Source organism: Callithrix jacchus, chromosome 1 (genome assembly GCF_049354715.1).
Source record: "Callithrix jacchus isolate 240 chromosome 1, calJac240_pri, whole genome shotgun sequence".
NCBI classification, from domain to species: Eukaryota; Metazoa; Chordata; class Mammalia; order Primates; family Cebidae; genus Callithrix; species Callithrix jacchus.
In genome coordinates, this window is record NC_133502.1 from 15,532,096 (window position 1) to 15,548,708 (window position 16,613).

Sequence of the window (16,613 nt, forward strand, 5' to 3'; positions counted from 1 at the left end):
CTCACTGCAACCGCTGCCTGCTGGGTTCAAGTGATTCTCCTGCCTCAGCCTCCCAAGTAACTGGGATTACAGGCATCTGCCACCGTGCCCTGCTAATTTTTTTTTTTTTTTTTGAGACAGTCTTGCTCTGTCGCCAGGCGCCAGTCTGGAGTGCAGTGGCACAATCTCGGCTCACTGCAACCTCCGCCTCCTGGGTTCAAGCAATTCTCCTGCCTCAGCCTCCCAAGTAGCTGGGACTACAGGTGTGTGCCACCATGCCCAGCTAATTTTTGTATTTTTTTATAGAGATGGGGTTTCACCATGTTGGCCAGGATGGTCTTGATCTCTTGACCTCGTGATCCACCCGCCTCAGCCTCCCAAAGTGCTGGGATTACAGGTGTTAGCCACTGAGCCCAGCCGGAGGTGGAAGTATTTCTTCCAGCAGCTCTAGACTGCTTTAGAGCCAAGATACTTCGCTAACTTCTGCCCTTCACCTTTAAGATTTCCGTATTTAGGGCCAGGTGTGGTGCTCACACCTGTAATCCCAGCACTTTAGGAGGCTGAGGCGGGTGGATCACCTGAAATCAGGAGTTTGAGGTCAGCCTGGCCAACATGGTGAAACCTCATCCCTACTAAAAAATACAAAAATGAGCTGGGCATGGTGGCAGATACCTGTAATCCCAGCTACTCGGGAGGCTGAGGCAGGAGAATTGCTTGAACTTGGGAGGCAGAGATTGCAGTGAGTCGAGATCGCACCACTGCACTTCAGCCTGGGTGACAGAGTGAGACTCTGTCTCACCAAAAAAAAAAAAAGATTTTTGTATTTAATGGCTGTAATGAAGAGTGTGTGGGAGAGCAAGTGGGTGAGTTTTTTAATCTATGGAATCAAAGAAAGGTATGACAGGGAACCAAGCCATTGTTGGCTGCATTATCTCTGACTAGTCTGAGCTCTCTCTTGCTTTTGTCTAAGCTTTGCCTAATCATTGGCAGTCGAACTCTGTAAATCAGGACTTCACAGAGCTGTCCTAAGCTGTCGTAGGTTCTCTTTCCATCTGACTTGACAACTCTAAGCTGCCGTTTCCTCACACTGTTTAACTCAGACCACATTTGGAAGCTTCCTTGCTTCTCCCTGCTCACAGACCCACGTCTGTCTGGTTTAAATCTTCTGTCCTGGGTTGTCTTGTTGACTGGAACTTAGACTCAATATTGGCTTAAATAATTCTTTTTTGTTGCCACTTTGGTTTGCTATTTTCCTAGATCAGTATTGCTTTTCAAATGGCTATATATTAAGACTTAAAAAAAAAAATTCACCAGCAGTGAGAAGCTTTAAAGTTTTATTAGTATCATAAAAACCCTTCCCAAATGAATCTACTTTTGATAAGTGTTCATTCTGACAATGAGAATTTGTTGAGGGCTGTTGGCAAGTTGGAGGAGTTTGCTTTTGAAACTGAAATTGGCAGGAAGTAATGGCCCCAAGTGCTTTCTTTCTGTCGACTCCAACCCTCACCCTCTGCATGCACTTCTTTCTCTCCCCCACCCCATCTTCATCACCCCAGAGCCAAAGCCAATACATAACATACTTGGTTTCATATAGTTTTTCTGGGGATAATTCAAATACTGAGGCAGACATTCAGCCTTTCAGCTTCTCTGAACTGTGGAGCAAAGCCTGTCAAGGCAAAGAAAAAAATGTATTTGTCAAGCACTTCATGAAGGGATTCCCTGCCTTCTACCTGAAGGAACTGGAGCTTTTTTTGTAGCAATTATTGTCAGATTCCTGTGAGCATCTTCTTAATTGAATGTCAAGATTCAACTCAGTTGCAATAAAATAGTAAAAAAAAACCAAAAAACAAAAAAAAAGCATGATGCTTATGGAAAAAGAAAAATCCTTACTTTTTCCCCTAATGTGAAGAAGCTGACAGACGAAACAGCCACAATCCAGATGTTAGCCAATTTCTTATGTATATTAAATGAGAAGGTGCAGGTAAAGAACATACAACCATGCTTAGCACTTAGTTAATGCTCAGTCAGTGAAAAATTACCTATTAATTATTTTTCCCTTCCAATTGGGACGTGATGCTACTGAGAAAGACGGCATTACTGTGCACCAGTGGGCATTACAGTGCATCTCAGCTATGTTAGTGCCATCCTGAATGAAGCCTAGAAGTCAACTGCTCACCTTTCAGACTGGATGACTTCTTTCAAATATTTTTTTGGTGGACAGGAAATGTGTAGATAGAATAGTGGTGCTCAGACTCTGAATCCATGTAACAGTTTCATAGACCATTTGATGGTGCTCCCCTCAATGATAAAAAGAAACACATTTTTATTGACACTTATAGAATGAAGCTCGACTGAGAATTGTAAAAACTCTTGAGGACTTTGATCTGGGCTCTACTGAAAAATGTGTGAGAGTCAACTCAGTTTCCAGCGGTCTGGCGGAAGAAGACCTAGAGACCCTTCTGCAATCCCGGGTCCTTCCTTCCAGCCTGATGCTACCAAAGGTGGAGAGTCCTGAAGAAATCCAATGGGTGAGTAGCTAATGCTTTGCTTTAAGACTCAGGAGTAGCTGAGGAGGAGTAACAGGAAGAAGGGATCTGGGTGCCACAGGTTTGGAAAATGCATGCACAGAGCAGTGAGGAAGGGAACTGAGAAAAAGCAGTACGTGCAGGAATCCGTTTCTTTCACACAAGGAAAGTTTGCCTTTGCCCAAAGTGTTCTGTGGAACAACTGCACTTCTGAAATGATGCTTGGCTTCCTAATTGGATGTGTGGTTTGGCCAGAACAGCCTCCTCAGCAGCCCTCCCACAGTAATCCCTGGAAACTAGGTTGCCTGAGAATCTCATCCCTTCCTCCACCCCACCTGGCCCTAAGCCAAGGCCTCCACCTGGAAGAGCAGTGACGTAAGTGGCTCTTACTGAGATTCATCTGAAATCATCCCAGGCAGGGAGGGCACATTTGCTGCATATGAAAAAATAAACCCAAAGAAGGGGAGGAAAAGGTCACTCCTTAGGGCAACTAGAGGAATGAACAGGAAGCTTTTAACTAGTGGTTTTAATTAGCACAGATATTATTTCCTGAACAGTTCTCCAGTGCGTCCTTTTTAAATTGCTGACAGGTGTGTTTGTGTTTCATGACAGACTTTTCAGCCAATAAAAACCTGAAATGTAAAGTGGCTGGCATGTCAAATTACTTAAGAAAACTTTTGAAATGGGCCTAATTACACTATGATTGTTTTAATTGACAAAAAGGGGGGAGGGGCTAGATTTCATTCGAGGGTCGCTTTTCTTCTGCAGATCTCTCCTGAATAAAGTAACATTTCACTGTGTCATTCAGTGGCAGAGAGCCTGTAAGGTGTGAAAAGTGGACAAATTTGTGGTCAGGGCGAGTGGGCAATGGTGGTTTCATGGAAGCCACATCTAATATTATCTCTGAGGCTGCGGCTGCCGCCTCAGCAATACCCTGAGTGGCTGTAACACCGACGAAACTGCTCACCTTCTGAATGCGCCCGGATGCGCCAAGTCTGCATCGCCCGGTGGCACGGCCACTGTGACATGTGGCTTCTGAGCATTGAAATGTGGCCAGCACAAATTGAGATGTGCTGGAAGTGCAAAATACACACTCGATTTTGAAGACTTGGGATTCACTGAGGGGACAAAAAGAGAATGTGAATTATCTCAGTCGTTTTTATATGGATTACACATTGAAATAACATTAGGGATCTGTTGGGTTGAATACAAGATACTATTAAATTCACCTGTTTCAATTTACCCTCTGAATGTGGCTACGAGAAAATTTAAAATTATGGATGTAGCTGCTGCTGTACAGTTTCTTTTGGACAGCTCTGTGTTGGGTCCTTGTAGAAGACCCGTATTCAGGCACCAGTATTTACTGACTAAGCTGGAGTTCTGCTCTCCAGGGTTACCCTGAGAAGCTGAGAGATACTAGTTAGAGTATGTTAATATCCTGAAGGGCCCTGAGCTCATTCAAATATGTCTTAAGTTGATTGAAATGGACTCTGAAGTCACTGTTCCCTTTTGGTTTCATAGTTAATGCCTATTTATCACTGTTATTACCCTTAATTTAAGACGGGGGAGGGAGGACCCACCAACCTTCAGCTACGGCTCCTGTTCGCTGTTTTAAATCCTTGGAAGTGAGACACATACAGAAATTTAAATCAGACTTCTAGTTAACAGAAGTCCTTTTGGCTGTTTATTTTTTCCTCTCCGTTTGTATTTATGCGAAGCATAAAACCCAGAGCCTGATGCACAACTGAAAGATGGGCTTACTTGTTTTCTTTTGTGTGAGAATCTCTCGCTAGCCTTTTGTCGCTAGTGTGGGTTCTTGTTTGACTGGCACGGCTTATTGGACTATAACAAGCGTAACCCTGCCTCCTTTGTCATGGGACAATTCTCCCACAAATCCCGAACAGTGTGCATTCTTCCAGCACACTATTGGGTGTGCACTGGAATTGAAAGAATCGCTGAGCCCTGCTACTTCATCTCCTCCCCAATCTCTTTGTGATTTCTCCCCCTTCTTCTCCTCCCCCTACCCCAGTCCCCTCCACCTCGCTGAAATGAACACTTTACCAGGCCGGAAACATTTAATCGTCTCCTTTTGAAAAAATTAATGGAAACTTCTCCACTAGTTACCTTTTGTGTTAGTACTTAATGCAATTTTTTAAGAAAGGGGGGGAGGAGGAGGAGGAAGATGGGCTAGAATATTTAATTTTTAAATGCCCCTATTGGCTTAAAAACAAAAGGCATTAGGGGTTTTCTCACCAAGAACAGGGAATATCTTGTAAAGCATTTACTTGGTTTTAAACGCTATGATTTTTGTAGTTATAACTTACCACAAAGAATGGGGCAAGTCACTTGGCAAATTTTCTTTTTTTAATGAGGAAAAAAAAAAATCCCTACTACATTTTTAACACCAACACCACTAATACTGTGCTACCACTTTCTAGCATAAATGGGAAATAAATTATGTTTGATTTTCATCTACCTCAAATACTACACATTTTATCCCCTGAAATTGTCGCCCTCTGCTTCTTCTCACTATGCTGGTTGAGTTATTCCTTCCCTTGAAAAGTTACTAAGGAGGTGATGATGATGCCCTTTGAAGGGGGGCAGTGGGAGCAACTGGGAATAATTCTTCATTACTGAAAGCTGTGATTTATTTTAGCCTAATTGTAAAGTTACTGCAAATTGCTCAAAAGCTTTTTAAAGATCCCAGTGATTAGATTTTTTAGGGGGGTGGTGCACCGGCAAGGAGGGGGCAGCTAAAAGGGGAAATAACACCTCTAATCCCGCTTCTGGTAAATAGGCTGCCAGCTTTTCAAATGAGTTTCCTTTCTATTAGTCAGAATATTATGCTAAGCCTTCAGCATTAGTTTTTTATGTTGCCATAGCAGCCTTATTCCTGCAGGGTGGTGACCTGTGATGATTACAGTACAAAGCTTATAGGGTCTTGAAACCCCCTTTGAAGATGAAAAGTCTTTGATGGTTTATATTTATGCAAATCTCTAGATATGATTTACCCAACTGAGACTGAATGGAGAGATGATTAAAATTCCCTTTTCCTTTGATATCCATTAATGGCTGAATATTCCTTAAATTTAAAATGGATATATATGTTTTCATCTTTATTTACAAAAATATCTTTATCATACCTGTGTTTCTTTTCTATCTCCCCACAGCTTATTAGATCTAGATAGACATAATAGATTTACAATTTAGAGTGTGTTTTTCCCCCTTTTGAAGGGGGGGAGGAATCTGGCCAAGAGCTTTTGTATGTTTCCAGATGATAGATTTTGGAATTTGGGCTACCCCACTGGCAGCACAGAGCTAGCTGTGAACTGGTCTCATGGAAAAAATTGGCGAGCTTTGGTCTTCAAAGAATTAAACTTCCTTTTTAAGGTCTTCCTAGGTAAGCTAAAAAATTATGAAGAAAAACCTTCTGAACAAAGGGTAACGGTGCTATAATGAATAATATGGACTCCATGTAGAAGGCTGCTGAACAGTTACACTGATGTCAGTGCTGGGCACGAAACAAAAACAGAATGGCAGGTAGAGGAAGCCTTCATTGTTTTCAGGGCCTACCATTTGCATTTAACGAAGTGAGGGCAAGAGGTCTTAAGTAAATATGTTTCCAGGGAAAGCGCTGATACTCTCTTCTTCCAGTTCTAACTCCTAGGCCTTAAGTTGCTCCTTTGGGAGAAAAAAATTGTAATGCTTGGGGTTTTACTATTTAGTTTGCTGGGAACTTCATTACCTTTTCTTTGGTCTGTCTTCTTATTTTTTTAAAAAAATTCTTTTGTGTGGATGAAAGAGGCTTGGATATGACTTCCTCAGGTCAAAGACTTAAATACTACTTCTGTATCTACATTTCCGTGATTGTACATTTTTTCCCCACTAATCACCTATGACACTTCTGATTTTAGTTTGCAGACAAATTTTCATTCCACTTAAAAGGCCGAAAACTTGAACAACCAATGAATTTAATCCCTTTTGTGGAAACTGCAATGGGTTTGCTCAATTTTAAGGTAAGAAAACCATAATATGGTTAATAAGTTAGTATTTTATTTATCACCTAAAGAGAACTTTTGTTTTCAATTTTAACATCGTATTAAAATATGTTTCTGGAGAGATTTATAAGCAAAGGAAACCTTGAAGACCATTCGTTATCTGTAACAGTACAAAAACCAGGTTACCAGCATCTGAGGAAACAATGAAATCAGTTAAGTAGAAGAAAAGCTTCCCAGTCCAAAATATTTAATTGAAACATGTATATATTCCTAGTGACAATTTTAATTAATCACTGTGTAATTATATGCTTTGAATTATTGCATTTATAGACTAAATGTACATAAAAATTTATTTTGTCACCCTTATGAATTAACTTTGAAATATTCTATCAATTGCCTTTTCATTGGGAAATTTCCCGGCCTCTCTGTAGCAACCTCATCAGTAATGTCTAGCAGATAAGATTATTGTTTGTAAGTTCATGCACACAAATAATTTGCAGTACCTTTTTTTCAATTTGCCACATTAGAACATTGAACATTTTCTAATGTACAGTGGGAATATTAGCTGAGCCAAGTGTTTTCAGCCATTGTGTGGTTGCACCAAACTACCTGCCTTAACAAATTCAGAGCTAGCTCGTTTTTTCTCATTTATCAGGGGGCATTTATATTATTTTCCAAAATACACCTCTCTTTCCACCTGACCTGCGAACATCAATCTAGCACCCCCTTCTCAGAGTTCCTCCACTCCCTTCCCCCACCTCAGTCCCCCCAGAGGGCAGGAGAAAAGAAATCACTAAAAACAAAGAAAAAAACATAATCAAAATGTACTAGAGAGAGAATATGTGAGCGGCAACTTTGAGACCTTGGGCTGTGCAGAAGGGGTCGAGTGCAAATGTTTGGGGAGCTGCTTCAAGCCTTGTCCCATGAGCAGCTTGTTTATATAACTAACCGCAAATTCTTCCAGCCAGCCTTAGGATACTGAGAATATAATCAAAAGCATATCCCTTAGATGTAACCGGATTCATCCAGTGATTTAATTTTAAGCACTGCTTCGACATTTTATTCCATAATGTACTTAGAAACACTTACAATGTCTGAAAGTAATCAACAGTGTCCCCACCGGTTCCTTGTTTCTTTCCCACCCACATATATTAGCAGGTTCTATCTCCACCTTTCAAGATTCACGGTTACATCTGTGATGAATGCTCTTTGCCTTGACTTTCATATATAAATGTCGAAGTTGCTTTATCAACACATCTTGGATGACTCGTTGCATTTTTATTTTCCCCTTTACAGTTGTAGGTTTTTGTAGGTCTTTAATCCTGAGACTATGTGCTTGATCCTAATGCAAATAATTCAATTAGTTTGACTTTAAAATTCCTTCCCTCTCCCCTATGGTTTTACGAGAGTCTCTTAAAGCAAAAACAAATTCGGAAAAATATAAATAACTTACAGTGCAAGCAAAATGAGTTAACTCAAAGTTGCTCCAAAAGTGAGATGAGCTATGATTTGAGCATTATAACTCTATTAATATAATTCATTAAACAAAGCAAATATATACAATATACTTATCTTGAATGATATTAAATACCTTTTGAAAGGGGTAAATTTGGGGTGCGTTTTTAGGACTGCTTTCAGCCAAACTGTGTTAAGAGTCAGGTCGTCCTGTTACTGAAATGCACCGTGCCTCTTCCCTCTGACGCACGCGTTTCTGTGAGCCTTGGTTCTGTTCTGCTCTTTTACAGGCAGTGTGTGAAGAAACCCTCAAGATCGGGCCTCAAGTGGGTCTCTTTCTAGATGCAGTCGTTTTTGGAGGAGAAGACTTTCGAGCCAGCATAGGTGTCAAAGACCTCTCTCTTTTTTTCTGTGTGTGTGTATATACGTGTGCATATATTTTGTCTTTGCCCCTCAGGAGTGGATATTTACATAACAATATATATTTGCCAACCGTGACAATGGTTTTTCATGACAATGGAGTGGACACTACTTCCTGATAATTTAGAGCTCCTCATAGCTGCCCTGCTTCTAGAACACTGCATTATTACTTGTGTTCATTTATAAAAGACGTGAGCAATAGAAAGCCTGTTGCAGCCCCCAGGCATGCTCAGGAATATCTGGCATCTCCTTTGTGCCTAATAAATATATTATGTGAACAGCCTCACCGTTGCCTCAGTATTTTGTTTTCACATCAGTATGAGGGCTGTCTAGATTTCTAATGCAAATTTAAGGCGATTTCTTATTTGCCTTAATGAATTGTTTTCCACGTAAAATATACAGTATGTAAATATTATTTTAAATGGATCTTAAATTTCTCTTACAATGTGTTTTTGAACTTTCATGTTAAATGTGCTGATTTTCACTGATTCTCACCATCCCTCTTGCTCTGCACTCGAGAGGTCTGCGTGTTTGACTGGACACCGTGAAGCATTTAGAAAAGAGGTCGAGGCCACAGAAACCAGTCCCAGTGACCTGAAGACAGGCACTTTCCCTGAGCAGGGAGTGGCATGTTCCAAATATAAATAGGAACACTTCCCTACCCTCAGGGTGAAAAAACTGAATTTATTTTAATATGAGTCCTTCCAGGAGACTTGTGTATCCAGCAGTTCAGCAGGCTATAGAAGGCATATCCAAGCTTTCCAGCCCTCTCAAAACAAGTGCCCTCCCATCTCCCCAAGTTGTCCATCCAGACCCTGAAGCTGAAGCATTTGGCTCAGAACTTCACTTTGGACAGGGCATGCCAGCCACAGCACACACAGTTCTGTGCTCACTGTGAAAAGTGAACCATTGCCCTGCACAGCTGCTGGGCCACCTTTTGTGGTGCTGTCTTCGGACTGGCACTTTTCAAGCGATGATAAGAAGGAAAAAAAACATATCAGGAGGTCTCTTTCGACCCTGACCCAGCCTCCCGGAATGGGGAAGGGCCTTCTCTTAATGCAGGTAGAAGTAATTCTACTGAAAGATGCCTTGTCAGTTAAACAGACACATGAGATTTCATTTATATTTGAATAATTATTTTTCGGAGGAGCAATTCCCAGGGAGACATAGGTGTCTGCACAAACTGAGTTTTTATAATCAATGTCTGGGTTCGGTTTCCAAAGTTAAAGCCTCCTTTTTCTGTTAACATCCCGTTTTCAGGTGCAACAAGTAGCAAAGAAACCCTGGATATTCTCTACGCCCGGCAAAAGATTGTTGTCGTAGCAAAAGCCTTTGGTCTCCAGGCCATAGATCTGGTGTACATTGACTTTCGAGATGGAGATGGACTTCTTAGACAGTCGCAAGAAGGAGCCGCGATGGGCTTCACTGGTATGATTCCTGTCTCAGAAAGCAGTGTCCAAATTAGCAAGCATTCCAGAAAAGTCGAAATTTGACCCGAAAACACTTCTTCTGATGTCATCAGGCATTCTCCATACTTATCCCACTATTTGAAACATAAAAAAGCCTCGCAGGGGAAGAACTTGCCAAACACACTGTCATGGTTTTCTTTGGCCCCGCAAGTCAAGCAACAAATCACTCATTTTATTTCCTCTTTATATTAGTTGCCTTTTTTTTTTTTCCATCCTCTTAATGATCCAATCATTTTGTTATAGTCTTGGCTGACCTGTAGGGAGGGAGAAGGCGGTTAAAAAAAAGCGTTTCTGAGTGAACCACCATAAGAATTTTGGTTGATGGATGGAAGAAAAATCTAGAATTTTCAAGTTTTAATTCATTTCTGGAAAAAAAAATGTTGGTGATATTGTCTTTGGTTTTGTTTTGTTTTTTTTACTCATAACTAGTTTTTTGCTCTTCTGCCTGTCCAAGCCCCTCCTTTCTCTCCTACCTCCCAGTAAGTGTCCACATGGACACCTACGGGCATAGACTGGCACTAGGATCAGCGGGTCCCTTGCAGTCCGGTCTGGGGCACAGGCGGATATCTGTTGATTCGTGTGCCTGGTCACTCAGGTCCCCATGAGCCAGGGGAGCAACTGAAAATTGTGTTTTTACAACAGAGATCTATTTTTTGAAAAACCACAATAGGATTCTACACATAAACATACACATGCAGTTGCACACACACAAACTGACAACCATGGGAAACATGATGCACTCCTTCACTCTTACCTGTTCTTCTGTTGAAAGTTCTAAGAATATTAATATCAGAAGGGTGCCCAAGTAATAAGGAAAAGAGACAGACAAGCATCCCAATACCCCTGTTACAAATATTTTTTTAAATGTATCTAGGTAGCGGTTACCAAAAGAAACGTCTCATAAAGCAGCCTTAAATGTAAAAAATATCTGAATGGGTGATGATTTAGTCCAAAATAAAATTGAATGACCTAAGAAGCTATTTTATTGTTATATTCTAGTTAAATAAAACTCTGAGTTTGTTCTTGTGTTTTTTACACAAGGAGCTAAAGTAAATATGATCCTCTCAATTTTTTAAATAAATGTGATCCCGTATAGAGAAATATTCTTCAATTATCTGAACCATTAATAAATGAATCCTCCCTGCATTTCACAGTTACTGAGGAAGAGAGGAGTCCTCCGCCACATCCATGGGATTGTGCTTGTTCCTGCCTCTTTCCAATGACCGGTTAGGATGTGACCCAAATGGAAAAGTTGGAGAAAAACTCCATGAAATTTATCTAATAGACCCTGATGTTGTTGGCCTGAAATGTATGGCACTGGCTGCCAGGCAGCCAGATGTTGCTCTGAAATGGGAATTAATTCAATAAAAAAGAGAAAGCACTGCATTGACACTGACCCCTCCACCATCACTCAGCAGAATCTGAGTTTCCTCTGCCTCCTCCGGGGTAAACGTTTGCCCCAGAACTTCTCTGGGAGCTTGAGAGCGTCTCCAAGATACAGGACTGAATTAACTTGGCCCCTAATTCAATCGCAGAAGACAGGCTATTTCAAATCAGGTTTAAATTTCTAGACTGTGCCCAACTCAGCACGAGGAGCTTATGGACCTGGCACTATTGTTTGTCCACAACGGGGAGTATTAAATCGCCAAAAAAAAAGGGGGGGGAAGCGAGGATAATGGCAAGGCACAGAGGGCATGGTGCCCATTATATATTCAAGGGAACCAGGCCATAACTAGGGAGCCACACTTTGTAGGCAGTTTGCAATTTTTAGAGAGAAGGTCTTTGTTGTCCCAATTATATTTCTGCATACCAATAAGAGGTAATCAATCAGATAAGATAGAAGATTATTTGTAGTCATTTTAAAAAATAAATGTTTTTTAATGAGTATTTTAGACCACTCAGGATCTGTTCATCCTAGTTTTTTGTCATTTGATTGCCATACCTTGGGCTTTGCACAAGCAGAAGGAAAAGAAGGAAAGAAAAAAAAGGAAAGGAAAAGTGGGGAAGAGGGAGGAAGGGAGGGAGGCAGGAAGACATGCCTCATCTGAAGCAGGTGGTTGAAAGGTTTAAAATCCAGTGAAGTATTGTATTATCCATACACTGGTGAGGAAGACTAAGTCTGTGCTACAAGGATTTCCTGTACTTTAAACAATGATATAGATTTTCAATGAGTTGTAGTTTTTAAAAGTTAGCTATAGTTTCTTTTCTACGATCATTTCCCAGAATCACAATCCATGTCGATTGATTTTAAATCAGTGCATTGGCTGTATAAATGGTCATTAACTCTAGGAATTTTTTAATAAAAAAAGAAACCAAAACTAAATCTTGGAATAAAGGCTTAACAGCTGACTTAGTTATTACAGTTACTCCAGTGCTACATGCTGAGAAGACAGATTATAAATATGAAGCACTATAGGTTTTCTTCTTTTTTGCAGTCTATTGTAGAAGACAAAAATGACACCATCATACAGTTACCTAAAAGACTTGACAGGTATTGATTTAAAGCACGATATATCAAGCGGTACTGTAAAAAGGATTTCATGGTCATAAATTTTAATGTCTTCCAATTTTGCACCCTCTCAGTAACTTGTCAATAACAACTCTTCTGTATAAAATATTTGCCTGGTTCCCACAATACATTAAAGTCCACTATACAGTTGTTGGAATATATAAAACATGACAAAGAGAACTTTACATATGAATGTTCATACATTTCTAAAACCTAACATGTATCTTAAAATTAGCCTCATTGCCAAAATATACGTACTAGAGAAAGGAGAGCCAGCAGTGATTTCACAGTATTTTAAATCGTTTATGTTTGCTCCTCAAATTATAGTGCATGTACCAAGAAGTTCCCATGAAATCTGGCCTTTTACGCATTGGTGTAAATTATGTACATAAATTAAGAAATTCAGGGCTAACAATTAGGAGGAAATGACTCCCAGAACTGACATCCTTTATTAATAATATCCTAACAACTATTAGATTACTTAAATATAATCTCAATACCTATGACTGGAAAAAGCCCTCATTTGTCATCCCTCATGTTATTCGTTCCCAGAAATTATTCCTCAGGTAATTTAAATAATCTTTATTTATATAAGTGTTTAACATTTTATGAGTATGCTGACAGAAAAGAATGAAATAGCAAGGATGTTTTAGTTATGCCATTGGAAAGAAAATATATTATTTATCCACTTAAACTCTTTTATGTGAAACACTAAAAATCTGTTTTTACAAGCATCATTCCTTTTTTCATTCAAACAGAATAATGACAAGTAATAGGAATTGACAGCAAGGATACAAAATATCAAGAATATAATTTGTACTGTCTAAGTGTTAAAATAACTATTTTAAAAGCAAAGCAAATTGATAAACCAACAAGTATATTTAGCAGAGTAAATGATCATTAAGTGTACAATCATTTTTAAAGAGCCAATTATGTTCATAACTTTATCATGTAACAATATAATCTCATCATTATTATAGCATTAAATTATGTTGCATTTTATTAGTGATCCGATTGGATTCCACACTTCCCTGGTTGTTAAATTGTTTTTTTAAACGACTGCATTATTTCACAAAATCCTGTGGCTCTTATCTTTGTATGATGTTTTTATTTAAAATCTTTTGACTATCAGAAGAATCATAAATCTTTTTGGAAGGCATTTCTACAGAGATAAGGTTTCTTCTGGGGTATGTAAGGTGCTCTAGAGAGAGAAATACACAATCTTGATTCTATAAGCCAAAAGGGAAAATCTGGATATATTTTTGGACAGAGAAACTTTCTGTAAGTATCTAGTTTTTAAATTTTTAAATGGAGTAATCTAGAGGCTGCAGTGTTCAAATCTGCCTTCTATTTTACCATACTGAATACAATATTTTTATTCAAATCCAATTTTCTGTTAGGGGTCAGAAATGACACATAAACTATGTTCATCCAAAAGAAAAAAAATTAAATATACTATTGTAAGACTGTATTTGATAATAATATAGTTGTAATGACTGCATCTGTAAGCTTTATGAAAACCAGCAGACTACTTCTAAAAGAAGTCATGGAAGTATAATCCTACAAAGAAAGCAAAAGACAACTTAGAAAATTTAAGAGAATTCTCATTTAATTATTTTCTACTTCAACTCAAAATAATCACTCTAATTTGCAGACATTATCCTTTAAAGTCCCAGCCAAAGTAGTTATTCAACAAGCTGCCTAGTCAGCCCACCTGTAACTAAAAATAAGAGATTATCTGCACTAAGGTGGCATTTCTATAGGATCGAAAACACAATTACTTCCATTGTTGTAGTTGTTCTTATGTGGTATTCTGGAAAAGCCTGTCTGATTGAAGATTTTGTTTTGTTTTGTTTTCTCCCTGTAAGTTTTAAATTAGTTATTTAACATACAGTCTGTGAGGCATCCAGGAACCTCACCTGACAGAAGCATCGTGTTTGAGCATCTGTTTGCTGTTTCGTGGTTCTGATGCTGTTAATCTTCCTGCAGGTAAGCAGGTGATTCACCCTAACCAAATTGCTGTGGTCCAGGAGCAGTTTTCTCCTTCCCCTGAAAAAATGAAGTGGGCTGAAGAACTGATTGCTGCCTTTACAGAACATCAACAATTAGGAAAGGTAAATGTTTTGTTAATGCCTTGGGTGAAAGTAGTGTTTAAAATATTGTCGGGAAGAATGAAACAAATATGTTGTGTGAACGGTTTAAGAAAACTCATTGTATCTGGGGAGAGGGGAAGGGGAGGGAAAAACATTCACCAGTGAGAAAATTGCTTAAGGTAGATTTGCCCTGCCCATGTTCCTAAATATTTCACTAACTGGCTCTCAAGTCTCTCATTTTATTCTTTTCATAAAATATATTGGCAGCCTTAGAGAAAATAGAAATCTGTTTAGTGTTTCTATACAGACTTCTATGCAGCATTCATATGAAAATAATTTTAGATCAAAGTGAGAACAAGTTGTAATGAAATAAACACAGTTTGACCAAATGGTTCTTGTGGAGGAAAGAAATAAATTTCAAGTTATTTTAATTTGGGGGGGGAGTACAGAAATCTCCTCCGGTTTAGTCATTTAAGAGTGGGAGGTTGTATATGTGTTTGTACCGATTTCTGGACCTGAGATTTGGATGGAATAGAAAGCAAATTAACACTGGAGTACGGTTGTTCCTAATTTAGTGCATCATTGAGCCTCGCGTTTCCTGCTCTGTGGGTTTCTGCTATGTAAATATTGCAGTGGTAATGCACAATCTGTCTCCACTTTGTGCCAGTAACACTTAAATTAGGTGTCGCCTGAAGGAAGATTTTATGCTAGTTGCAGCATTGTCAGTTAATTATCTTAAAGGTTATTTGCAATAATACCGTTTGCCTCTTTTTAAGAGGATAGGAGGGAAAGTTACATTTATAAATCTATCCTAGAGGTAATCTCTAAACTCAGCCTTGTGACTTCCAGAAGGAGTAAAGTTTTGATACCTACAATGCAAAATTACTTAGGGGAAAGAATATTGAAAATTTATATTAAGCATTTCCCCCTGCCAAAAAAAAAAAAAAAAAAATCCTGTTTTTTTAGTGGGAACCTGAACCTGTGACATCCACGTGAGACATGTCCCTTGTACTTTTTACTGGCGGCAAGGACACCTGAAAATCCCAGGACTTGCCAAAGTGGGCAGCAGCATTAAATGGGTCATGCCCTAAGGATGTCCACGTTCAGCCCATGCACACATGGGCACACTCACACCAGCAGGCTTGTTTTTGCACAAACTCACACTTAATATTCAAAGGCAGAATATGTTACATTAAACCAATTTCATGATAAACAGCATTCTTCCTTCCATTTCACATCAACAGTGGCCATCAGAAAAGTAATGCCTTTCATAGAAACAATATTTTAAGTTGACCTTGTATTTAATGTCCATTTTTGTGTCTTAACCCCAAATCAAGATTCCCATGAATAAATGTAGATATTCACCTAGAACTAAGAGCCATGGACTCTCATTCACATGTGCAAATAACTCCATCCACCCTCTTCTCATGTTCCTGCCCGTGCACACCCACACTGAATGCTCTATACCTCTGCACGTGCCTTGTGCTAGCTGAGGGCACGCATCTTATAAACGCTTCCTGGTGAAATAAGAACCTGAGGCAGCATGTGGACTATTGAAAGGAGAGAGCAGAGTTCCAGTCTAGGCCAGCAATGTGTCTGTGACCCATCCAAGCTGGGTTTCACAAGGGGTAGCATCAAAGGAGGCCACTTGGCATTGTAAGCAGATAGGAGTATAGGAGAGGTTACCCTGAATTTCAGTAGCCAGAAAACAGAAGTCAAACCAGAAACATGTGCTTTTCTCAGCATTTAAGTTTTTGAATGAAGAAAATGACCCTTTTCCATTGTATCTTGAAAAGCGTTATTCCTTGGGAAAATGTTCCCAAAGTTGCGTATCTTTTGATGTTGGCAACTTAAATGTTCAATTCTAGAATTTTTTTTTTTTTTTTTTAAATAAGAAATACCCTCTTGTTGAGGCATAAGCTCTCACCACAGTGTGGCAGGACGGCTTTTCTTAACACAGAACCATAGAAATCAGAGCAGAGGGGAGACTAACTATTAGGTAATTTCTTCCTTGCCCCATTCGTGGAGGTTTGTTTCCTACAGCAAATTCTCCTGGTGTTTTGTCCAGCAAGGTTGAAATGATTCAAGTAATGGGGCTTCCAGTAGGGACATATGGTTATTTTATCCAGTTAGCATGTTTCTTTCACTTTGCCTATAAACTGGCT

The 16,613-nt window shown here is 39.3% G+C and overlaps 1 protein-coding gene and 1 long non-coding RNA gene across 15 annotated transcripts in view; one reads left to right on the plus strand and one right to left on the minus strand.

Annotated features, from left to right (window-relative positions):
• The window catches only part of CLYBL (citramalyl-CoA lyase), a 287,479-nt gene that overhangs the window by 240,555 nt on the left and 30,311 nt on the right, over positions 1-16,613 (plus strand). For all 10 annotated transcript variants that reach the window (XM_054245852.2, XM_035293302.2, XM_078374237.1 and 7 more), the window contains 5 exons: positions 2,319-2,507; positions 6,419-6,520; positions 8,248-8,341; positions 9,638-9,805; positions 14,345-14,469. In XM_054245852.2, the coding sequence (XP_054101827.2) occupies positions 2,319-2,507; positions 6,419-6,520; positions 8,248-8,341; positions 9,638-9,805; positions 14,345-14,469 (678 nt within the window). The remainder of the gene's footprint in view (positions 1-2,318; positions 2,508-6,418; positions 6,521-8,247; positions 8,342-9,637; positions 9,806-14,344; positions 14,470-16,613) is intronic.
• The window catches only part of LOC128929756 (uncharacterized), a 134,114-nt gene that overhangs the window by 31,436 nt on the left and 86,065 nt on the right, over positions 1-16,613 (minus strand). For 3 of the 5 annotated variants that reach the window (XR_013535943.1, XR_013535957.1, XR_013535953.1), the window contains exons 3-5: positions 8,094-10,100; positions 3,472-3,622; positions 2,156-2,277 (exon numbers count right to left, since the gene is read on the minus strand). This is a non-coding gene — a long non-coding RNA (uncharacterized LOC128929756). Of the gene's footprint in view, positions 1-1,299; positions 1,646-2,155; positions 3,623-8,093; positions 10,101-16,613 lie in introns of those variants that run through there. The other 2 variants (XR_008476841.2, XR_013535962.1) reach the window with 2 other exon arrangements.